The 25799-nt window shown below is 36.6% G+C and overlaps 2 protein-coding genes and 1 long non-coding RNA gene across 3 annotated transcripts in view; 1 reads left to right on the top strand and 2 right to left on the bottom strand.

The window, feature by feature from the left end:
• Positions 1–1153: 1153 nt before the first annotated feature.
• On the bottom strand, positions 1154–17974 carry LOC138707458 (uncharacterized). The gene is made up of 5 exons (XR_011334240.1): positions 17843–17974; positions 11664–11736; positions 2663–2723; positions 1613–1715; positions 1154–1410 (listed from the first exon to the last, which is right to left on the bottom strand). It is a non-coding gene; the product is annotated as an uncharacterized lncRNA (long non-coding RNA).
• The window catches only part of LOC138707456 (DEP domain-containing protein 1A-like), a 141808-nt gene continuing 120609 nt past the window's right edge, over positions 4601–25799 (top strand). The window contains exon 1 of the mRNA XM_069836933.1: positions 4601–5803. Coding sequence (XP_069693034.1) covers positions 5786–5803 — 18 coding nt within the window. The 5' untranslated portion in view covers positions 4601–5785. The remainder of the gene's footprint in view (positions 5804–25799) is intronic.
• On the bottom strand, positions 21879–25226 carry LOC138707457 (uncharacterized). The gene is made up of 2 exons (XM_069836935.1): positions 25184–25226; positions 21879–23220 (listed from the first exon to the last, which is right to left on the bottom strand). The coding sequence occupies exon 2, from the start codon at positions 23216–23218 to the stop codon at positions 22082–22084; it is 1137 nt and encodes a 378-aa protein (XP_069693036.1). The 5' UTR covers positions 23219–23220; positions 25184–25226; the 3' UTR covers positions 21879–22081.

Genomic DNA, 25799 nt, shown 5'->3' with positions numbered 1-25799 from the left:
GTAGCATGAAATTTTGAGCAGGGGAAGCTAATTCAAGTTGTCTTTCATGCAATATGAGAAAACGTATTACAAAAATGTAGTCTTAAAATAAATAGTAGTCAATGTCAAGGCAGCAGTCGAAGTTTGGTTGGAACCTCGTAAGTAACACCAATAAGGCATGACCTCAAATTGTACGTAGTAAAATATGATTTCACGGTTTACACATCAAATAGACACGTATAGTATAACACTACCTCACTCACTGTCATAGTTAGAGGAATCACAATATTAACGGTCAATAGATACAGTACGTAAGTATGCGTCTGTGTTTTGGTTATGTCCTTCATTGACAGCAAAGGAGTCGGTCATTTGTTTTTTAGATCACACTTTTGTTCGTAAGTCAGTCTTGATAATAGAACTGCCCTAAAAAATTCAAGTAAATTGGTGTCAGAAACTGTTATTTCACTCATTAGGTATTATATCAGCCACAGTGCACACTAACACTTCAACTGAACACAACTGACGAAAAGGGATAACTCGGAAACAACTTATTTTCAATGTCAAAGCTAGCCTCCTGCGAGCCTTGCGACCAGGGTAGTTTAGTTAGAAAGGATGGAAAATCTACGGGGTGGCTTACACAGAAGAATGAGTAAGAAACCAGTCTGCTTGGAAGCTGGTGTGTGCAGGCTTCTTGTTTACTGCTGCATCACAAATCATCCTGAGCTGCCGCATCACAATATTTAACGGGTAAATATAAATTCTATTAAAATTAATAAATAATTTTGTCCATAGATTGCAGGTTTATTATGAAATTATTATTAACTGGGGAATCTGAGCTTTTTAGCTTACATTGACGTTACGCCACTGAAGCGAGCACCATCCAGAAAGCCGCCCACAAGTGTATTTGTAAGGCCAATTGTAGTGAATGACGCGAACTTCGTTAATTGCTTAGCCAGTACGAAGTTAGCGCTATTCGCTGCATTATGTGGGGAATACTCCCCACTTGCTTGCTCGTTTACAACCATAAGTAGTTGGAATAGCTATTATCTTTTAGAATCAAAAATTTCGGTTCCCAGTAATGAACTAAATATATCTAGAGGTGAATACAAACATAATCAATAAAGTTTTGCAGAAAACATAACTATTGCATGCGGTGGAGAAGGAAAGATGCATAAATGGTTTGTTAAGAAAGTTTATTTATACGTCTACCAATATAAAATATGTTTAAATATAACAGTAATAAAATAATATATTCTTTGAAAATATACTTGTTACAGACGTGTAGTAAATAAATATTATTTTCATATGAATTACATTACATTTTTATTACAACCTTGTATTTTGTTTATTCACATAAACTCAGTAAGCCTTGTCGCAAAATAAAGAATAATTAAAGATAAATGTCGCAGCAATTCAGGCACACAGAAATCACTGAAACAAGAAATAGTAGCTAATATTACTGCAAGTGTAATTAAACAAAACTCATTCCTTTAAGAATTACATTGTTCACTAGAAATAAAACTCAAACTACAATTAATTATTCTTTATATAACTATATTTGATTCGTGGGACTCGGTGTATTCGTAAATCGAATAGCTAGCTATTCGGTCAGTCCTTGAGTTTTTATACTTACAAATTGTTCCAGACTTGAATGTAGAGTAGACATTAGGCCTACCCGAAGAAGGGAAATAAAAACGGCCACCAAAAGAAAAATTTATTTTGCGGGTTTTCTACAACTGAAAGAAAGAAAGAAAGTAAAATCACATAATTGTAGAAAAAATAAAAAATTGGAAGAAGAATTTGGGGTTTCCAGTTGCGTTTTGAGGACTGAATGTTCGAGCATGGATTGTCTAATATTTGGGTTCGCCTGCATAACGGACGCAATACAAAATTCTTTAGAACTTAATAACGAAATTTGTAAATAGTTTTGAAACATCGAAGCGGTGATGAATTAGAGGATTTTTCTCCCGGATTCCAGGATGTTCACACCGGAGGTTTCAGACTTAAAAAAGTATAATTGTTCATAAATATTACATTCCAATTTTATATAACTTTCAGTAACTAAAATAAATTCTGTTCTGTAGACTTTCAGGTAGTTTTTTTTTAAGGTTGGTGATATGCCTATCAAATTTGATTGGTTGAACAACAAGCGTTCTTTTTATTTTTCTCAAAAAGAAAAGACATGTTGAGGATTGAGGAATCAATGGAAAGTGCATCTGTTGCAGTTCATGAAGAGAATTATCAATTGACTTGAAGTGAAAGTGAAATCTGTGAACTGGTCTTTTCACCTATGTTACTTTCATCTTCTGCTGTTAGTGGTGATTTAATGAATAAAACGGTTGAACGCGAAATCAAATATAAAAAAAACGATGTGATACTAAGTAAGATTGGTTGTATATCGTACCGCTCATACCAAAACCATTAATGTGCATTTTCTTAGTTCAGGGAAACTGCACATTCATAGTTTTGGCACGAGGGAGATGATATCAAACGTAGTCTACTTGGGGTGTGGTGAAAAATTGCATCAAATTATGACTGAAACATTTTGTGCATTAGAAAATGTAACTTATAGCGTTAAACCAACTCGGCCTGACAGTAGCGAAATATGCAGCCATAACATGATTATAGGCCTACACATGCTGATACAACATTGTAAGTGTATTGCATTTATTATAAACAATACCTTTGACGTCCGGTGTTTCATTTGAATTGGCATCTGTTTTATTTTCATCTGCGTTTGCTACCTGCGAACATAAAGTTCAAATTAATGCACCACAATTCAGTCATAGAATTTATGTTAAAATGTAACAAAGTGAATGTTATATGTAACATATTATTAGATTATGTACGTAGCGACCTACTTCATTTTATTTCAAATTGTTTCATGTCCTTCAAATTAGGTTATTGGCGATATTAAATACTTTGTACAAAACTAATTTCTTCGCACAATATTTTTATGTATGTGAGCTACCGTACTTACAAAAATGCGTCTTATTGGTTGTACGAAATTCCTTCAAGTTTGGTGTCATAAGTAGAGACCGGAGTCTTTTTTGGTTGGTTATTTAACGACGCTGTATCAACTACGACGTTATTTAGCTTCGATGATATTGGTGATAGCGAGATGGTATTTGACGATATGAGGCTGAGGATTCGCCATAGATTACCTGGCATTCGCCTTACGGTTGGGGAAAACCTCGGAAAATAAAACCAAACCAGGTAACCGGAGTCTTAGCCACTACTCTTGAAGTTAAGTGAGTACGGAGTTTGTGCAGTGAGCCAATGGCTTGACGAAGAGTAGTGCGTGTGGTGCTGTACGATTGAAACAGACTACTCCCGCATCAAGGACGGGGCTGTGTTGTGTATTACAAAAGAGTAAACATAGCTTTTGCTGTAAACTTGTTTCATTTAAAAATAATGTTACTGTTTCACAGGCACTACTCTTAATGAAATGTTTAAGCCCATATTACAATAATCTTTGATGTAAAATTTTAACTTAAAATGTTACTGTTTCATAGGTACAGTTCTTAAAGCACTGTTTAAGCCCATAGTTAAGATAATCTTTGTTGTAAAATTTAACTTCATAAACATTAATATCAAATACATATTTTATTATATTTTTCCGTCATTGACTTATTATATAATATGATAGAGTGGAACTCTTTATATTACATATTTTACAATCTGTATGAACGTTTTCGTCACCACTGTGACAGACCAGATACATGTAATTTTCAATATGTTAACCTCATCTGTATGGCATTTGATTGTAATACAGTATTAATTGTTAACACAGTATTAAAGGTGAATGCTAAAAGACTTAAATTAAGTTAAAAATTTAAAAACATTTTAAAAGACACACTAAGAGCCTTCACTTACTAATAAAACAAACATTTTGTGTTGTGTGTTCATGATTAAAGTCGTGCAATATTGTTGTATAAATCATTAATTTTATATAGTTATATGTGAGTGAAAACTCGTTTACAATTCTTTATCTGAACGATTTGCATTTCATATAAACTATATTACATTCCGTGTCTGTAATCAGTAATTAATGTTTGTATTGTTTACGTATTGCCTTCACTACCAGCGTATTCCGAATCTCACCGGACCGGTGGACAACAATGACGTCACGCTGCAGCGAAATAGGAACAAAACTGCTGGAAGGATCGATGGCTGCCATGGCGACTGTATAAGTTGTTGTCTGTGCTACGATAGCAAAATTTCGCGAAATTTCTGTACTGCCACCTCGTTCAAAGAAAAGAGAGCATAAACAATTTATTTCTTGAACCAGTAGTAATAACTGGTCCGTTGACATGTTCGCTCATAAGCCATTAACATATTGTTTTTACGTTGTGCTCATTACAAACAATACAGCAGAACCAAAGCAGAACACATCGCCAAGACACAACAGTTCACGATGTCATTCGTCTGCTAATTCCCGCCCTATACAAGAACCAATCAGATTCACTTATGGCAGCTGATGGAGACTGCCACCACCTCTGCAAGCTGATGGCACCGGTGCGACACCGGTGGAGCATCAGTGACTCCATCGGTGAAATTCGGAACACCGTGATGCCATCAGATTGCTCAGAGCTGAGATTCGGAATACGCTCTACGATGGAGCCCATACCAGGTACGAAACCGAGTGTATCGTCATCTGTGGCAAGATGCAGAAAATTCGAAGTCTCGCACCAATTTAAACTCCGTGAAATTCTTGGTTCATATTCAATTAATTTTCAATTTAACACGCTACTTACACGCTGTGAAATGTTTAATATAAAACAGTTTTTATCTCGGAACGGAAACAAAAACAAGCAAAATTGTATTGCACTTTTCTGTTTCCAAGAATAACGCTGAAATGAATGACATTACATACGGTACATACAATACTTGAATTATGCCTATTTTAGTCTGTGCTTGTGAAATACGAAGACGTATAAAAATTGATGAGAATATATTAGAAAAATTTGTGAGGAAATTTTTAGAAAAGTATTGGAAGCAGTTCGAAATGCAGATACATTGGGAAAGAGGAACCTATACAGTAGATAAATTTATGATTTTTATAATGAATCTGATATTGTGGCCAGTTTTAAAGCAAGAAGACTGAGTTGGATTGGACATTCACAGAAGAAGAGTAAACTATGTTCATAGAGACTCTTTTAGGGAAATGACCTCTGGGAAGACGTAGGCGTAGATATTTTTACAATATGAAAGAGGACTAACAATTTTATAAATTTGTGATAACTGGAAAATTTGTTTGTCAGTAAAGTGCAGCAGTATTATGCGAGGATGAAAGTAATATAACTGTGCAGATAGAGTGCAACAACAAATTATAATTGCATATTACTCTCAAATGAATACTTTCCTCAGAAAAAAATAATTTTCCCCAAAATGTTAACGCTATTTTACTCGATAAGCACTATCTGTACGATTGTGACTTTTATTCTTATCGATAGAGGAACTTACAAGGAATGATTTATCCTTTTACAGTTTTTCAATAAAATGGACGGTTTTCTTGGAAATTAAATAAACAGATTAATACGCATCGTTATGTCGTGGCAGGAAGTCCGGCAACCCTGCTCCTTGAGTTCAGTCTGTGTGTATTAGACGCGGACAGTACACACGTGAACAGCAGGTCGCCCGGCCGCTGACTGTGCTTCGGAGATGGAAGTTGTCTGATTTTCGAACCAGTGCAAGTTTTTCTTTTCTTGCGAATTATTTAATAAGTGTGTATTAGAGTGTGCCAAAAATGTTCAAGCCGACATAATTCTAATTTACGGAGAATCTCGCGACGCTGGACGACTGTATGAAGACAGAATTCCAGGTAAGAATGTGCCTAATGCATAGACATTTATTTCAGTTTGTCAGCGTATCCGAGACACAGGAAGTGTAATATCTGGTTTTCGTAATTGTGGTAATAAAAGACCCGATGAAACGTTACCAATAGGGAAAAATAAATGTTTAATTTGGTGGGAAAAAATTCAGGGCGTAGCAGCCTAATGTATGTATGTATGTATGTATGTATGTATGTATGTATGTATGTATGTATGTATGTATGTATGTATGTATATATGTATGTATGTATGTATTAACACAACAATTGGGTATAGGTACACCCGGTGGCAGTGATATAATATACAATAATTACAATTACATGAAATAAAATAAAATAAACGTAAATGAAATCAAATAAAATAAACGTAAATCTATAAATAGCAGATGCAATAAACCTAGGACTATAAATAAAGGTCAATGTTACTTATGTCCCGCCCGCTATAGAGACGTAGGCCAATTTTACACATTTAGTATAAATTGTTGCTTCTTTGACAGGTTAGGTTTGGTTAGTTTAGGTTTTTGTTATAGCCTACCTTGCATATACGATTATAGCGCAACATTGGCAGTGATAAAAGTGAAATATTCGTTCAGTGGGCGTTGGACACTCTACATTCACCTAAATAAAAACTATTCTATAATAGCTCCTACGATAAGCAAAAGTAAATCTAACTTATAAGTACTTCTATTTCACCCAACTATTACCAATTTAAGTAATTATATATCACCTTAATTAATTACATACCAACTTATTTACATATCATCTTAATTAATTACATATCACCTTAATTTATTTACATATCAACTAAATTACATATTATCTTAATTAATTACATATCAACTTATTATATATCAACTCAATTACATGACACAACTTAAATAATTACACTGCACCTCCAATTACATTTTCAGTCTAATCTCCTCAACCTTTCCTTAAATGTATTGATTTTAAGAGGACCACTCTGAAAGATTGCCGCAGGTAAGCTGTTCCAGTCTACTATTGTGCGGTTAACAAAGGAAAATTTTGCCACGTCCGTTCTTTGTTTTCTACATTTAAACTTCCTAATATGATCAGTCCTTCCTAAGTGTGATGGTGTTGCTAATCTAGCATTGATATCGGTCCATGCTTTGTGTCCCATTTCTGCCTTAAACAATGCTGTGAGCCTGGTTTTTCGTGGCCTTGATTTGAGAAGTTCCCACCCCTAAGTCTTTTACTATCTTCTCACCATGCCCCTTCCCCATTTTGACATATTTTGCTGCCTTGCGTTGGACCTTTTCTATTGAATCGATTTGGTTTTGCCTGTACGGATCCCAACCTACGTACGGATAATATAATATATATATATATATATATATATATATATATATATATATATATATATAATATAACCGCTGGGTTGATGTATCGAATTGGACCGTTCAAAGAACAGTTATTTCTGAAAAAAAAAAAAAAAAAAAAAAAAAACTAACTTTCCACCAATATGATGTTATAGTTTTTTGTTACATTCTGTATGAGCTATTCGCTCCGAAAATATCCAGAACTACTTCACTTCCACTCTGTATTTAAACGTTCTAAAATTAAAAAAAAAAGTTTGTTTGATACTAAGTGATTCTTGAAATAGAAACATTATATCTGTCACTTGTACATAGGAAAGGGGGTGTGGTAACTAGTATTTATTTATATCGTCCGATCATCAATACACTCCAGTCTAACAGGGCTCGCAGGGTTTGCGAAGCAGAAAACGTGGGATATAAGCTGAATGCCCTCCTGAAGTCCTCATTAAGGTCTCTTAAAACTGTCATGTATGGATCGTCTCCGGCACCGTAACGTTTCATGCACGTCATTTGTGCGAGTTTTTATATTATTATGCAACAAACCATTTCGGCACTATAGGCCTACCAACTTGTCAAAATTGCTATATATAACAATTTGAATGCAATTTCAATTCTATTAGAAGAAGAGGAGGAAGCTATTTGGAATAATGACCAACGCAAACGCTTTTTCGTCCATAGAATGTTAAAGGAACACGGGAATTTTACTGGAAGCAAGTAAAGAGATAGGTCAGAAGTAAATCCCGAAAAGACAAAGTATACGATTATGTCTCGTGACGAGAATATCGTATGAAATGGAAATATAAAAATTGGAAATTTATCTTTTGAAGAAGTGGGGAAGTTCAAATATCTTGGAGCAACAGTGACAAATATAAATTATACTTGGGAGGAAATTAAACACATACTAAATATGGGAAATGCCTGTTATTATTCGGTTGAGAAGCTTTCATCATCCAGTCTGCTGTTAAAAAATCTTAAAGTTAGAATTTATAAAACAGTTATATTACCGGTTGTTCTTTATGGTTATGAAACTTGGACTCTCACTTTGAGAGAGGAACATTGGTTAAGGGTGTTTGAGAATAAGGTGCTTAGGGAAATATTTGGGGCTAAGAGGGATGAAGTTGCAGGAGAATGGAGAAAGTTACACAACACAGAACTGCACGCATTTTATTCTTCACCTGACGTAATTAGGAACATTAAATCCAGACATTTGAGATGGGCAGGGCATGTAGCACGTATGGGCGAATCCAGAAATGCATATAGAGTGTTAGTTGGGAGGCCGGAGGGAAAAAGACCTTTAGGGAGGCCGAGACGTAGATGGAAGATAATATTAAAATGGATTTGAGGGAGGTGGGATATGATGATAGATAATGGATTAATCTTGCTGAGGATAGGGACCAATGGTGGGCTTATGTGAGGGCGGCAATGAACCTGCGGGTTCCTTAAAGGCAGTAAGTAAGAATGTTAAAGGAAAACGGAAGGAGAATATTAGAATTTACGCAGAGAATTAATGAATCGCCTCCTTCCTAATCCTGTTAACTTTTCGTTATTCATAGTGTCATGTGCTTGGTCGTGTCTGTATTTGAAGGTCCATTCATACTGATGGTATTGCTTCCTTCTGTAGCGTTTCTACATGAATGTCGTACGGTATCAGACAAATATTCTTCCCGAGAGAGTCGCCCTGCGTGGCGCAGTCGGTATAGCGCTGGCCTTCTCTCCCCGAAGTTGCGGGTTCGATCCTGACCCAGGTCGATGGCATTTAGGTGTGCTTAAATGCGACAGGCTTATGTCAGTAGATTTACTGGCATGTAAAAATAACTGCGGGACAAAATTCCGACACATCGGCGACGCTGATATAACCACGGCAGTTGCGAGCGTCGTTAAATAAAACGTAATATTAAAAAAAATTCTTGTCGAGAATTCCGTACGATGACGTATAGCACAGTGCATGACCGAATACGTTACGCTACGTATGGATGCTCTCTCAAACGACTTACTGAACAATATTTAAACCGGAATATTGAGAAACCCCAAGTGCCTATAAAACTAAACTTTTCAAGAGATACAAGAAAACATCTCAGGTCCTAGATTTGTGCTCATATTATTCTTTTCTTTACACTTTAGCTAAAAATGAATGTTTATGGGAATATGTGGGGTTACTCTTCATAATATCATGAGACTACATATTTAGAATACGAAATCATATATAACCCAATTTCGTAAAAAAAAAAAAATGAACATGTGAGGTTTCTCAATATTGTGATTCATTCGTTGCGCATGAACCGCTACGTGCCGGAAACAATTCATGCATTATAAAAATGAACACACCTTTATTCAGCAAAATTATTCTGTAAGAGCTGAAAAAAAGGAACTGACTTTATTTTACTTCCTAAGGAAACCAAACTTGGGTTAAGATGTGAGTGAATCCTCTAATCTGCGTGTCCACACCTGTGGAGTAACGGTTAGCGCGTCTGGCCGCGAAACCAGGTGGTCCGGGTTCGATTCCCGGTCGGGGCAAGTTACCTGGTTGAGGTTGAGCACTATGAGCGGTGTTGGACCCAGGATTCATTTCACTGGCATTATCACCTTCATCTCATTCAGACACTAAATAACCAGAGATGTTGATAAAGCATCGTAAAATAACCTACTAAAATAAATAAATCTAATCTCCGTGTCGGTGTGTGTCTGATACAGCACAGAATTTCCTTCTGCTAGTACTTGAACAATCTTTCCACTTTTCGTTAACGAAGACAAACCATATGCGTCATACTTTACGGTAAGATAGAAACAGATTGGTTAAGTTGTAAGTCACTTGTTGTTATTACCAGACAGCGGATTTTCAGTCCCTGCACAGCGACAAGACGTCACGGAGTTCAATGACCTCTACAACTGACGTTCAGTATGGGGACCGAAAATCCGCTGTCTGGTCATTACTAACCCGATGCGGCAAGTAGGCTAAGATTATCAGCAGATTTACTCATTATTAGACTTCGTGGAATTGCCACGAGAATCGTAAGGTTTACTGCAAAACGCGGTATAGACTGTATGAGAAGGGAGCGCGCAACGAATGGAGTATGCCTCTTATGTGAACACTGAGCAGTAGGCCTATACTGCGGTTACAATAAAACCTGTATCCTGCATTCAAGAAATATAATGAATGATCATTGAAGTAGCAAATATCTAAACATATAAATACACAATTATTTTATAGTGAGATATATTAACTCTTAAATGTAAGATACTCACATCATCCTTGAATATTGCATTGCAGTTAAGAGTTACGTACATTTTGAGCGATTGCAAAGTGAACCTCCTCCGAGGTCACTTAAACAGTTTTTATATTAGGAAAATGTACGTTGAAAACACACGATGTAATAGGTGCATATTTTACAAAAAAAAAATGGTTTGTTCTTTAACACTAAAATACTTAGTACCAAACTCCTCTATAAACACACGCAATTATGAAGTATTATATCGCGGCATGTTTGATTGAATTCTTGTCTGCACTGAACAAATGTTAAGCTTTGACTATTCCAACCACAGTAATGCGAAAACAAGTGCTTACATAGGAATACATTAGCTGTAGCTGCTCTATCTATTTGGACCGGTCACATCTCTTAACATGAACTGCTTATACTACGAGACCGGGCGGTCGCTCACCTCCTCTATACTACCAACATCGACAACCTGATTGCATGCTGCGTGTGGCAATTCAACGAAGTCTACTCGTTATCAATAAAAATATAGCCTACTGAGAAAGATGTCAAGGATGTGTGCTCCAGCATCCTAACAAAAACACTCTACAAATTTGATTTTACACTGTTTTTCGTTCCTGTTCCTCCTATCCTTATTTACTAATTTTATTTTCCTTTATTTAACTTTTCTCCTATAATACACACACGTGTGCGAATTTTTAAGAAGTTTTTGAAGACACTCTTGAAAGCTGGCCTATCATTTGATCGGTCGCCTACGAACTTTTGATTTTTTTTTTTTTTTTTCAGAGATTTAAATATTTCTATAGAAATTTATTCTGAAAGTAAACGCGGTACGATATCTTTACTATTCTAAAGAAACTTTGTTTTCACTCGTACCTCCTTTTGTATACTGTACTTAATTCTCTTTCACTTCAGTCACATTTCTTTGGAAATTAATAACTGACAAGATTTCTGCGAATAAATGTGTTACATATCGATGGCTAAGAAGTAATATCTCGTCGTATCTACAAAAATGATCGTTTAGTTTAACTACATTTTTATTTAGAATAACAGACTACGTTATTATTGTGTTCACAAAATTGAACAGTTAACTTATATTTTGTCCTCGAGTAGAAGATCTTGCAAAGCAGAAATGTACTGTATATAAAAGGTTTGTCTATTTTGAGAAAAATTATATTTTTAAACACTTTTTTGATTCACCTGCAGATTTACAGATACGAGGTATCACTTCTTAGCCGTCGATATATTATACAAATTATATGCCCTCCTTATTTTAAGTTATCTTACGATCACTGATATAGTTACCTCAAATATGCATACCCAGCAAACAATGAAGAACAATATAATTGCCGTCCTTATTAGTGTCATTCTGGATACTCTGAAATTCAAAGTACGCAATAAATATGTTAGCATTAGAGATTTGCAGATAAGAGTAAATTTTTCCTCGTAAGAGAAGTTTATTATGTGAACTTCATATCTTAACATTTCAAGCCTTGGGCAAAAATTTAATAAGAATTGACGGGATGAAAATGTCATTCAGTGACGACGTCATATCTGCATACTCAGGCGTTCGCACAATCTCCAGTGACATCCGAATTTATTTAGTTCGCAGAACGTTCATCGTATGGAATCCTTGGCCTTGGTTATGTGGGTAAAATGAAACAGTTGATGGTTTTTTTTTGTTGATGATACTGTATCGGTTGATTAAGAATTATGGAGGCATTATAGAATACATATTTATGGGAAATGAGAATTCTATAATAAAACTTACCTGAAACAAATTTTTAAGCAGCCATTCCTAAAGGTAGATCTTTTTAATGCCAGGCAAGCGTGCGAAAAGTACTTTTAACACTAGTGCTAACAGTAATTTAAACGCTGACTTACAATTGTTTGAGATTGTCAATTGTTTATATTTACAACCAGATGTCACATGACAGCAGTCGCAACCGATAATTAAAGCGGTCTAGTAAAACACCAGGACTGTTATTAAAAACAATTGTATTGGTTAAGGAACGTACAGAAATTAAATAATTTGTTTCAGCAAATATTTTTATTATTACAAGGTTTTTATAATATATGTATTTACCGCTGGCGTGGTGTTTTGCTTCTCTACGTGCCTTATAGAAGATGCTGGAAATGTCCTCCCTCGGCTAAACACGCGTATCGGAAAAACACATTCTGATTGAAACGATTAAGTTCTGTCACTGTTAATAATGTTTTATTTCATTTGCTCTACCGATATATAGACCTACGACATTTAAACTCACAATAATTAAAATGCTCAATTTAAGAATCATGAAGAGTAGACAGTAAAAAATCGGACCGATTACTCGTATTGCGCTAACAACACACCAAACTCCAACTTTCCTATCATGAATAGGCACTTCTTGTACACGACGTGGATTTTCGTAACACCAATAGTGAGTGTTTTAATTGTTTACACGAGCAGTTAGGTGGAACCACGCCTCGTCTGGAAAGAACACGAGCTGTGTGGGTCGATTAAACTTTCCTTTAAACAATTTCCTTTTTGTGTTATATTTCAAGGAAAGTGAATGTGTTTCCTGATAATTGAAAAAAGGAAACAGTTACAGAATAAATTAATTCATTGCTTAAACATAGTGAATAATTCTAGGTGCAATAAAAACTTTCAATTTGCTTATTCTGTATATAAAATGCATTAAGCTATAAAATGTCCTAATTATTAACAACAAATATTCTTGGAATCAAAAAAAGATCCCAGATAAGTAGTATGAACTTCTAGACCAGTTAAGTTGCGAGGGTTAAATTTAAATACCTGAAATACAGGGACATCATTTTATTTTACTAACATTTTTTATATTAACCTGACTATACCTTTGGATTAATGGTTCATAGCCGGAAATACCGTTTGCTAACCCCTTCCACGATTGAAGTTCGATGATACTAGCGTAAAATATAAACAAATCACTTTACTAAGTATAGGAGGGAAGAAAAGTAGTTCATCCACTTACGTAAACTAGAAGATATCGTAATTCTGAGTTTCATAATTTTCATTAGGTTTTTGTTTAATCAAAATAAAATACAGTATTAACAATAAGTGTTTTTACTCACGAACTGAGTTATTCATGCAAACGTATTCATTATGCAGTGTATATTATACTGTCTACAGCACATTAGCGTACAATATGGAGAATGAAGTTAAATTGAAAAATAATCATAATATGGATATTTAAACACAATTTTGAAAATGGTGGCCGTTCATTTAGATACAGGCTTCAGTTCTTTTGTGCATATTATCGCACTATAGACTATTGCATCTAATCCCAATTACCAGTTTCGTCCTTCGTACTAGTAACTCATGTTTAAATAATTTATACCTATTATATAAAAGAGTACCTTACGTACTGTAAATTCAATCTTCACCTCTGTCCGACCCTCACAGATAACATTACTCAGACATGCTATCTACTTTCCGTCCAAGTGGTTATGTAGCAGGATCGTAGAAAGGGAGGAAATCACGTGACAGTTAATTATTTTATTTAAGTTATTTTAAACAGTTGCGGGTGAGGGAAATCGTGATGTGACGTAGGCAAACGGACGGCAGTACCTGTGCGAAAATATGATTCAATATTGAAAACTCTTTCGCCACTGGAAAACGCGAACATATTTCTGGGACGTACTATAGGCCTACTCACTAACTCAATACTGTTTGTGTTTACTACGACCTTAAGGTGACTTTGACTTTGTATACGCTTGGTTCTATGAGGAGAACAGTTTGAAATTTACTGGTAGAGGGGGTGGGAGTGAAGTACATTCAAAAACTCAGGTACAATAAAAATTGAAGTAAAAATAAAATGATGTCCCTGTATTACAGAACACCGCAGGATCAGTATCTTCTTGTTATATGCCAATAATCATAATATTAATTATTACTTATCAAAATCCACAAAAAATAACTTCAAAATTTTAGTGATTATATCAAAGTTTGCGAGAAATGAGTTTGCACTGTTCATTGTGTAACTTGTTGCAACGAATCGTAAATAACTGTAATGAATGAAATATTAGAAAGGTGACATTATTACAAGTAGAAATGTTACCCTATGCATTGTGTTTAAGAAATTGGAATTTACATTCTCCTGAGTTTTGACTCAAATGGACGAGATAATAGTTTGCCATCATTCTAAGATCTAAAATAATTCTCATAATCTACCGACGCTAATACACAGTCTAATTAAAGCGTCGTTTGAACTTCTTTACGTAAGCAATTAAATAAGTTATTTGCGGTCTCACAGAGCACATAATCACGCAAATAGTGTACTTAACACATAAAAAAGTAACAGCCTTTATTCTTCAATCTTCAACGGAGAATTTGCACCCACGAATTTGCTACGTTATGTGAAAAGCAAAATGAGGAAAGAAATGCCGACGTTTGGAGTGGTGCACAATGTATAGAAAGTACATGCGCTTAATTACTGTACTGGAATTTTGACTCTAAATTTTCCCTGCTGTTCAAAGTGCTGTAAATAAAATAATAGGCTTACTCTTACGACTATTACTGTCGTAGGTGCGTCATACGTGGTGTAGCGTTACGGAATGAACGCTATACAGAGTGGACCGTAAGTAATGTTATTAATTTCATGGGGTTATTCTTTGAGATATTTCAAACAAAAAAGTTTAATACAACTTTGTTTGTTTTTGCTTCCTTTACGAGATAAAAATTCGTTTATATGAAATATTTCATGGCGTGTTTTAGGAAAGCCATTGATTTAATTCCCAATATGATCAGTCATTTTAAGAGAGCGCGGTATAATAATAATAAATTATTGAAATAATTTAGTTTTTTTCCTCTTAATTTGCATACATTTTATCCGAACAAATGATACATTGTAAAATTCCTTTGCAGAACGAAAAGTTATATTTCCTTGGATCAAATTTCTGCACGTTTAAAAGAGAAAACTAAAATTCTTTCAATCATTTATCATCATAATACTCTGCTCACTTAAATTCACTGACCATATTGGGAATTAAATCAACGGCTTTCCCAAAACACGCCATGAAATGTTTTATATAAAATAATTTGTATCTCGTAATTGTATTAAACTTTTTTGAAGTCTCTCAAAAAATAGCTCCTTGAAATTAATGACATTAGTTACAATTCACCCTGTATATTTTCGTTGTCAGGATACGGATATTTAGAAAGTTATGATATCCAAACCACTTCGAATGAAAGTATTCTGAAGTATTGGAGTAGGCCTACATAAAGACGACAAAATGTTTCGTAATACGCAGGGACTACGTACGTTCTATACATCTCTTTTGCTAAAATTTGTTGCGATGAAGAATAATTTGACCATAGATAGAGTAACCGAATTGCTATATTGATTACTTTTTCTATAGGCTATCATTAAATAAGAATAATGCATTTTATTCCAAATTATTGGTGTACGATTCAATGATACGTACACGAGAGAAGAGAGTCAAAATTCATCTACTATTCAGCTCCGAATATACTGTAAGCCAGTAGTGTCAGTTGTATGCTCCGAAACCGGTTGTGGTGCTAGAGACGTCCAGTCGGAGCGTGAACTTGCTTATGTCTGTGGAAGCACCGGAGCTCGCAACGAGTTATAGTGGAGCGCTCCGCTCCGTTCAGGCTGTGTCTGACAGCGCTGCTGTAAGCTATTGGTTTATAGCAGCGGTGGCGAAAATGCGACTCACGAGCACATTGTGGCTCGCAATGATAGCTGTGCTTTCTACCTCCCACAACCCCCACCCTCTCACTCGCTGGAGTCAAACTCCGTTCCATTTGTATTTGTCTCTGACCTACGAGTGGCGTATCGTCACAATGTCTCTCTCGAATACATGTAGATCTACAAAAACGAAAGTTTCAAGCAGGATGGAGGACGCATTTTTTTTTTTGCTGCCAATATGAATGAGAATATTAAATGTATGATTTGTTCACAAGTATTACGAGGAAAACGGTGGTAGAACATAAAACGGCATTATACTACATGTTACTGATGAAACATTAAAAGGTTGTGTTGTTATTATTATTATTATTATTATTATTATTATTATTATTATTATTTCTGTATATCGATCATTTTTCAGCAGATGTACAAATAATGCGGTTAGATCTTCAATTTAAACTCACAGATTTACAATGTGATGTTAAATGAAAGCTAGATGTAAGGACTTGACAAATGTTGAACATCTCAAATCTTTGCCAAAAAATAAATATCCGAAGCCTCGTTCTTTCGCTTGCTCTGTTGAAGCCATGTTCGCTACAACTTACGTTTGTGATAAATTGTTTTCAATAATGAAAATAGTAAAAAACAAATTTAGATCACGACTGACAGACAAATACCTTCGTGATCAACTACGACTGGCAGTGACATCATTCCTGATTTTGAAACTCTGTCGCAGAGACATTCTGAAGACAGTTAATTTTAGGTTGTGATAATTTGTCCTATATTTCATTCTTCATTTCTTTCTTCGTTACACGTACTAAACATTAGTTTGTAGCCTTGTGCTGTATAAAATTGTATTTAAGTGCTTGACGTAAGGAAAATGAAAATCCCTTAATAAATCAGACAGTTACATCACTTCCCTTCGGGTGTCCGCCTCCCTCCATAGGTACTATGCACGTTGCAGTTTACACAGTGGTTCGGCGCAAGATGACGTTTTCGCTAAGGCTGGTTTATAGTATCAACCATGATAGTTCTAGACCTACTTAATATTCTGCCTCATCCGCCAGAGACCTCTGTGTCTCCGGAGACGCCACCATTACCATTACTACTGCTAATCTTCTACTACTACTACTACTACTACTACTACTACTACTACTACTACTACTACTACTTCTACCACTACCACCACCACCACCACCACCACCACCACCACCACTACTACCACCACCGTCACCTATGCAAAGAAGTTGCAAATAGCCTTGTCCCTTTAACGCTATTGTTATAAAACACTTTTAATTATGTCAGTAAGTGCATTAATGAAATCACTTTAAAATAGGATAGCAAAGAAATCCAAATGGACGGAACGTATTTTAAAAAGTGTGAAATAAGGTTACTAAATAACTTAATGCTTTGTAATATGTGGAGTCTTTCAAGACTGGAAGAGAAGGTTATCGGAAAAATTGTAATTATCGAAAGTTTTGAGGATCGAAACTGATTATGATTCCAAAATGTTAATACAGTCATTATGAACTTGAGAATCCAGTAGTCATTCATGCACTGTGAATTTCCAATATGGAATGACTTAATTATTTGCTCTCGCTTAATCCTCACATTGTAAAATATCTTCGATCAATGTTACACTGGGAATTTATTTACTTCCGCAATTGCGGAACATTTCAAGAAGGTCCCTATTTGAGCAAGGGCAAGGATTGCGAAAATTTTACATTGAAACTGGAGAAGTACTGAATAAACTGAATTGCTACTACGTTTAGAACATGAAGGAATACAGTGGATGTTTCTTTTAGATATAGGTCTTACCTCTCTAATAGCTGCAAGAGTGGTCTTCAGCTGCTTCAGGAAAATAGGTGAAAAACTGATAATGCTCTCTTTTATAGTCTTGGGTGAGTACCTTGAAAAAACTGTAAAGACGCAATAGCGTCCCTAGAAAGCTTCATGACATCGGCAACTTTATCGTCTCTAAACAAGCAACTGTGATAATATTTTATTCCATAGAGTTGTTTGCAACTATCCAGAACTATCACTCATCATATTAATAATTCAAGGTAAAGTTAAGTTACCCGAAACTGAAAAAAAAATTGTTACATAAACACGTAGACAACGATGGCAGGAAATCAAGTTCGAGTTCTGAAGCCCCGTTATATTTTTGCGTGGGATAGCGAATAGGACGGTATGGTCAATGTAGAGAGACTGGCTATCGCAAAAGTTTTAAATGACCAAGAGTGAACTATGTGAAACAGTATTTATCCTACTAATCGGAAAAGAACCGTTTTAGTGGGGTCTGCAGACATGGAAATTCTAGAAAATGGGCATTCAAAAGGGGACCGAATTTTTCAGATGTAATTGACAACATAGTTAATACAGTCGAACCTCGATATAACAATTTTCTGGGTACTATAAAAACTGAATTGTATCAAGGTTATTGTTATATTGAAGAGGTATGAGATTCCCCCCCCCAAAAAAAAAGGATTTAAAGAAAAATCATCTGGTCTTAATTAAGGATGGCCACGAGGATCCGGAAATTAACAGCACTAATATAATGAATGAATAGAATGGATGTTAGGAGAAAATCCACAAACGATTAGGAAAAACGCGGAAATTCTACTTGAAGCAAGTAAAGGGATAGGGTTGGAAGTAAATCCCGAAAAGACTAAGTATATGATTATGTCTCGTGATCAGAATATTGTACGAAATGGAACTATAAAAGTTGGAGATTTATCCTTCGAAGAGGTGGAAAAATTCAAATATCTTGGAGCAACAGTAACAAATATAAATGACACTCGGGAGGAAATTAAACGCAGAATAAATATGGGAAATGCCTGTTATTATTCGGTTGAGAAGCTTTTGTCATCTAGTGTGCTGTCAAAAAATTTGAAAGTTAGAATTTATAAAACAGTTATATAACCGGTTGTTCTGTATGGCTGTGAAACTTGGACTCTCACTTTGAGAGAGGAAAAGAGATTGAGGGTTTTTGAGAATAAGGTTCTTAGAAAAATATTTGGGGCTAAGAGGGATGAAGTTACAGGAGAATGAAGTTACACAACGCAGAGCTGCACGCATAGTATCCTTCACCTGACATAATTAGGAACATTAAATCCAGACGTTTGAGATGGGCAGGGCATGTAGCACATATGGGCGAATGCAGAAATGCATATAGAATGTTAGTTGGGAGGTCAGAAGGAAGAAGACCGGGGAGTCAGAGACGTAGATGGGAAGATAATATTAAAATGGATTTGAGGGAGGTGGGATATGATGGTAGAGTCTGGATTAATCTTGCTCAGGATAGGGACCAATGGCAGGCTTAGGCCTATGTGAGGGCACCAATGAACCTCCGGGTTCCTTAAAAGCCAATAAGCATGTAATATAATGAGTTAAAAACGAACGTTGTTTCAAAAATAAGTTGTAATAATTAAGCACTGTTAATATCAATTATAGTATAAAATCTTAAAAAATAACCTTAAAATTAACTTTATAAATAAAAGATTTTAGATAAAATTAGCATATGGCATATTCTTAATTAAAACCTTCTGACAAGAAAGGCTAACCAAGTGATATTGTTAGCTTCAGAACATTAGCCAATTAAAGAAATGATACTTCTGAATAGTTAATTCTCTATTTGTAATATTTTTTTACCCTTAAAACTGAAGAAAAAATGTATTTTACTAACAAATTCAAATTAGTGTAACTGAAAATATTGAGATTAGGACACATGTTTATATCACATTTCTTGCTTAGAATATCCTCAGAAATAAGCTCTGTAAGTGACGGTAAATTCTCGTGAATAATATTTTGATATGTATTTGAGAAAAATGCATATAAAATAACGTCCTGTTTACTTTTCCCAAGGCTCTAATAGCTTTTCCATAAATTCGTCACGTATTTTACGATTTGATGTTTTATGAATGACCGTATTATGAAAACCGCCTGTAATTTTAGACTATAAGCAAGTAGCTATTCGATCACATGTACAGACCGATTATTTAGTCCTTACAGCTCAGCGACGCGAAAGAGGGGAAGTAATAGGAGGAGTGGGGAGAATTCCGGAGTAGAGATAAGGACGAGCGGTCGGTAAAGGAATGCAGTACAACTTAATTGTACTGGAAACATACCGCTCCACCGCACGCGTGACATCCGATCGCTCCGACGGCAAGCGAGTGAATAACCCAAACACCCCTTGGCGTAACTAAATGGACTCGCCTGAAACAGGCGACTGTCAGGAGAAAATAATCGTACTGTACTCCAGCATTAACACTCTGTCAGTTAACGGTCATTAACCTTACAGAAATCTCACGTGACCTAATGGAAGGATTCACTGATGCTGCATTAGCCGATATTCATTTAATATACGAAACCGCAAGAGAATCTGCAATCGTGGCGAGGAAGGTCTATTGGCTACGATTTCCAAAACGTGATATTTCAAATAGATCAATGTTCGTTGCTGTGTGCGTCTACACCTGTGGAGTAACGGTCAGCGCGTCTGGCCGCGAAATCAGGTACCCCGGATTCGAATCCCGGTAGGGACAAGTTATCTGGTTGAGGTTTTTTCCGAGGTTTTCCCTCAACCCAATACGAGCATATGCTGGGTAACTTTCGGTGCTGGACCCCAGACTCATTTCACCGGCATTATCACCTTCATTTCATTCAGACGCTAAATAACCTAGATGTTGATGCAGCGTCGTAAAATAACCCAATAAAATAAAATAAATTCGTTGCTGTGTACCAGAGGGTCTGGAATATAGGATTTCTTCGTCCTCGAATCTAGACTCGTGGGCCGCAACGTGACGTTCTTTTCTTCGTAATGTGACACAAAGTTTCTACAAAGAAATCTACACCAGTTAAGAAAATATTAACTGTTGTTAGTATTGAGAGATTATTCAGGTCTGTCTTCTGTACGCGAGTCTCCTCCTCTCGCTACGACGTTGGAATCTGTTCGCATCGTTCAGTGGCTTGAAATTGGTTTTTAAATTAAATTTACACGAAAACCGTCCACGCTATTGAAATACGCCAGAGGGATAAATGATTCTTTCTTAGATTTTCTATCGATATGGACAAGAATGACAATTCTATTCGCAATAGTTACCGAATAAGAGGGTGTTAAACATTTGGGGGAAAAAAAACAACATTTCTTTCTGAGAAAACTATAAACTTTCCATCAATATGGTATTACACTTTCTTGTTATATATAACATGAGCTATTCACTGGCAGGGTTATTTCACTTCCATTCTGTATATATTACCTCTGGTTGAGCTTCTGACTGATGTGTTCATCTATAATATCAGGCAATACATCTCACTTGACAATATGTTTAAAGGAAAAACATTTGTTTGTATCTATCTGAAATGTGATTAGTGTAATATGTTATTGGCCAGCGATGTATGCAATAGAGGGGAAAGGAACTGGCTACCCTACCCCATTATCTCTTAGCTTAGTTGCCTTATGAGTGATGCCTTATTGGTGTCACTTCATCCATTCATTGTTTTGCATAGTTTCGCTAAAAACATATTTACCATTTCCATCTTTGTAAATATGCCTCAAGATTTGTTCATATCTCTGTTTTGCCTAACGTTGAATGTTCGTGTTCCTCCGGGCAAATTTAAGTCTTAGGCTATAGCATGTGAAATTTTCTAAAGCTAATCTGTCGTATAATAAGTGAACGATTTCTTTTTCATTATAGGAATTTCAGGCTACTTTTTCATATAGGCTACATAAGGTAGTGAGTTCATTTTGGTTCAGGCCATTTTGTTTTCTTAAAATTTATACATTACTATTAATTAACTTATGTTTTTGTTTGAATGTCGGAAGTTTGAATTGCATAAAGTAGACAAAACACACAAATTATCCTTCCCAAGGTTATTTATTGATGATGATAATAAGTCATTACATTCACAGGACTTGCGGTGATGAGGTATTTTCTGTTAATTTTATAATTGCTCATTGGTGACATTGTGGTGTGATGAAATGCGGTTATTTTTAACTTTCTGCATTTTCGTATTTTTGCTTTTGTTTTGCAATGCTGGATAATTGATCCACAAATCTGGTCAGTAGCACGGGCAGAGCCGTCCAGGTCCACCACCTCCCCCGCCAAAGAAACCGTTGCCTCTACCACCGCCACCATTGATGAAGTTTTTCTCTATGCCGAAATACTCGTAGCCTTCCAAACCTCCAGCAGCACCTCCGCCTCCTACGATGAGGCCGTCAAACCCACCACCTCCTCCGACTTGTCCACTTCCGCCGAATTGGCCACCTAATAATCCACCGCCTCCTAATTGACCACCTCCGTATTGACCGCTGCCACCTCGGATTAGACCGCCAGCACCACCGAATTGGTCAATGCCTCCATAAGCGCCGCCTCCAAAACCTCCGCCTGTGCCACCTCCAAAACCGCCGCCACCGCTTCCAAAACCGCCGCCACCGCCGCTTCCAAAACCGCCGCCACCGCCGCTTCCAAAACCGCCGCCACCGCCGCTTCCAAAACCGCCGCCACCGCCGCTTCCAAAACCCCCGCCACCGCCGCTTCCAAAACTGCCGCCACCGCCGCTTCCAAAACCGCCGCCACCGCCGCTTCCAAAACCTCCGCCCGCGCCGCCTCCAAAACCGCCGCCCGCGCCGCCTCCGAATGCACTACCGCCGCTTTCTAGAAGGCCGACTCCTCCTGCTCCTCCGCTCCCAATGTATCCGCCGCCGCCTCCGAAGCCATCCTGGGTGTTTCCTAAGTATCCGCCTGAGCCTTCTCCTTGTCCGCCGATATTACCGGGAAAGGCACCCACGACGCCGGTAGCTTTTCCTCGTCCGCTGGTACTACTACCCGCACCTCCATAGTTGCTGGATGAACTAGATCCTTTTCCATATGCGTTGGAGCTGATGGCTGAGCCCCACCCGCTGGTGCTGCTGCCCGTGCCTCCAACTAAACTGGTGCTGAGAGCGCCGCCTTGGCTGCCGACACCGATGGACGAAGCCCTTCCCGTAGTGCTGCTTGAGGATCCGCCTACGCCGCTGCTCGAACTGGCGACCTTCCCTTTCCCTCCTGCGATGGTGTTCCAGTACCTGTTGGAGGCTGCTGAAGACGCGCTATCTCCGCTGATCGCCGCAGTGGCTGAAGCTCTGAATGCCGGGTCAAATTGCAAGACGAGCATCCAGGCGCCGGCTAAAAGCAAGCATCGCAGTGTGGACTCCATACCTGTAATGGGAATTCTCACCTTAGTCCACACTTTTATTGGGAGTTGCAAACTGTAGATCAGGAATGTAAATGAGAAGAAATCGTGACGTATTAGGTATTAAGTACCCACTTCTTACTAGCCTACTGAACCGATGTGACGCTGAGGGTGGGGTTGTTTATGTCAAAGCCACGCGATTCTCCCTTAATTCCGTCCCGCGCATCTAAATCTGTAGGAGAAGATAATGAGGGGAAATCACTCCGCGAGTCACATTTTTACATCTCTGCTTCAGACCTTTCAAAAGTAGGCCTACTCCGATGTTGTGACACAACTACTTTTGTGGTGGAATCTCCAACTAGTTTCAAACCATCTTTGGAGAAGTCATTTCTCAGCATAGCCTACTCGTGTATTTTAATAACCCAAAATTTCGTGAATGTTTTTGTATGTTGAGAGGGAAATCTCTCGAAAATTACTCGACAGTACGCACGACACTTCAGGCGGCTCCCTGACGAGTTTCTGCAACAGCTGCGCAACATGTTTGAACGCTCTGCACATAGATTTTCTTATTTTTCCTTGTAGTATTTGTAAATTTGCAGAATTTCTGGAGCTTTCACACAGGGACATGTCGTTTCGTAACAAAGAAGAAGATATTGCGAACCCGAACAACATAACATTACAAAACTTTTACAAGAAGACAGTATTCAACTAAATTCATTATCGTCTTCAGCCATCATTTGCTTTCATAAAACCCCGTGCACCTCCTCCATGAAAATGTCATTTTCTGTATAAAATAAAACTACCTATCTAGATATGACGAATGTACAAGATATTGCAAAGATGTCTGTCTTGACATCTGATATTATATTTCTTTTGCCCCCTACTTTTGTCCTGTTCACCATTCCTTCCAGTGCATCCTTCAGTAGGCAGTTCTTTTTTAGCCAGCAGTGACTCAGCCAATTTCTCTTTCTGTTTCCGATCAACTTCAGCGTTACTCTTTCTTCACCCACTTTTTCAAGCACAGCTTCATTTCTTGTTTTGTCTGTCCATTTCAAACACTCCAGTCTTCTGAATATATAGGCCTAACTCATAATATCCAATATCCAAAAACTACTCATTCTTCAATAATTCATGAACTCGTATAAAAACAAACGATTTTACATAAAAACAGTCAATAATACTTAGAATTATAATAGATGGCACATTCCAAATAATTACTGCGAAACGGTAATTAGTGAGATGTAAGTTTTTGCTTAATTGCCAAAAAAGAAAACAAATTTTTGGATATTGTGAGTTATGGTTCTAGAGGACTCATATTCAATTCTGTGTTAGATTTATTTGACGAATTATTGAATTATGATTTTCCTTTAGTGTTCCTGCGAAGAAAAAAAAGAAAAACAGTAAACACAGATGAAAGGAATTAAATTAATTAATATCACTTTGACAGATATGAAACCGAATATTGAAATTCTTAATGAAATTGTTTAAAGGGACTTGTACTGAACGCCATAAATCTGGAGATGCACAAAATGTTGCAGCCATAATTGATCATTTGGAAATATTTCATCGAAGTGTGAGATATGATTTTTAACTTTTAATTACGCAACGTGTTAATTATTGAAACTTAAGATATTACTCCTTTGTGACAAGTTTCAGCGTCATGTTCTCCATTTTCAAACAGTTTTGACGTTCCATCATATTATATATAGGCTAGTGTTAAAAGTATTGAGCATCAAGAATGAACAACTTCTACTTTGTCTATCGTTGCAGATTTAAGAGAAGGTATGAATGGTAATTTGACAATATGCATAAAAATATCTTAGGGAAACAATTAGGAAGTCTGAAGTTCCAAGCTTACTTGTGAATTCGTTGAAGATAAAGTGTGAATATTAACCTGACAGTTTCGAAAGATTTCAACATTTGAGCAACTTGCTCACAAATCCAAAGAGAAAATCTCAACAACTCTCTACTGAAGGAATAAAGTCTTACCACTGAAGCCGGAATCGGGAAATGATCCGCTGAAACTGCGAATGACAAGTCCAGTGCAGGGGAATTTATTTATATATAATATCATATTCACGTAATTGGGTGTTCAGAATGAGAGACTTTTATGATTGAATCCATTGTTCAATATTATAATTAAGTTAGATGAAAAGGAACTCGTGTGTGTACCTTTCGGAAATAAGTGCCTCGTAATAGCTCATTATTGGTTTTACGATTTCTTTATAACAAGCAACCAAAGTATGAAATACGGGATAGCGTCTAAATGTATAACTTAATTGCCTGTCCAAAAACTGTTATTAATTCATTGTATTTTCTCGTAGTATTGAATGTTGCGGCTTTCAATAATAATATAACAATGGCTGTTTTTCATAATAAAGATTTATGATGTTAATGTTGACGTCGTACAAAATTTTGTCCAATATTCTTTTGAGGAGATTAACTCCGTACGTAGATGAAATTATTGGGGATCATCAGTGCGGTTTTCGGCGTAATAGATCGACTATTGATCAGATTTTTTGTATTCGGCAGATAATGGAGAAAAAATGGGAGTATAAGGGTACAGTACATCAGTTATTCATAGATTTCAAAAAGGCATATGACT

This window comes from Periplaneta americana, chromosome 10 (assembly GCF_040183065.1).
Source record: "Periplaneta americana isolate PAMFEO1 chromosome 10, P.americana_PAMFEO1_priV1, whole genome shotgun sequence".
Classification (NCBI taxonomy): Eukaryota; Metazoa; Arthropoda; class Insecta; order Blattodea; family Blattidae; genus Periplaneta; species Periplaneta americana.
Note: the sequence above shows the minus strand (reverse complement) of the source record. Positions and strands in the feature narration are given on the sequence as shown.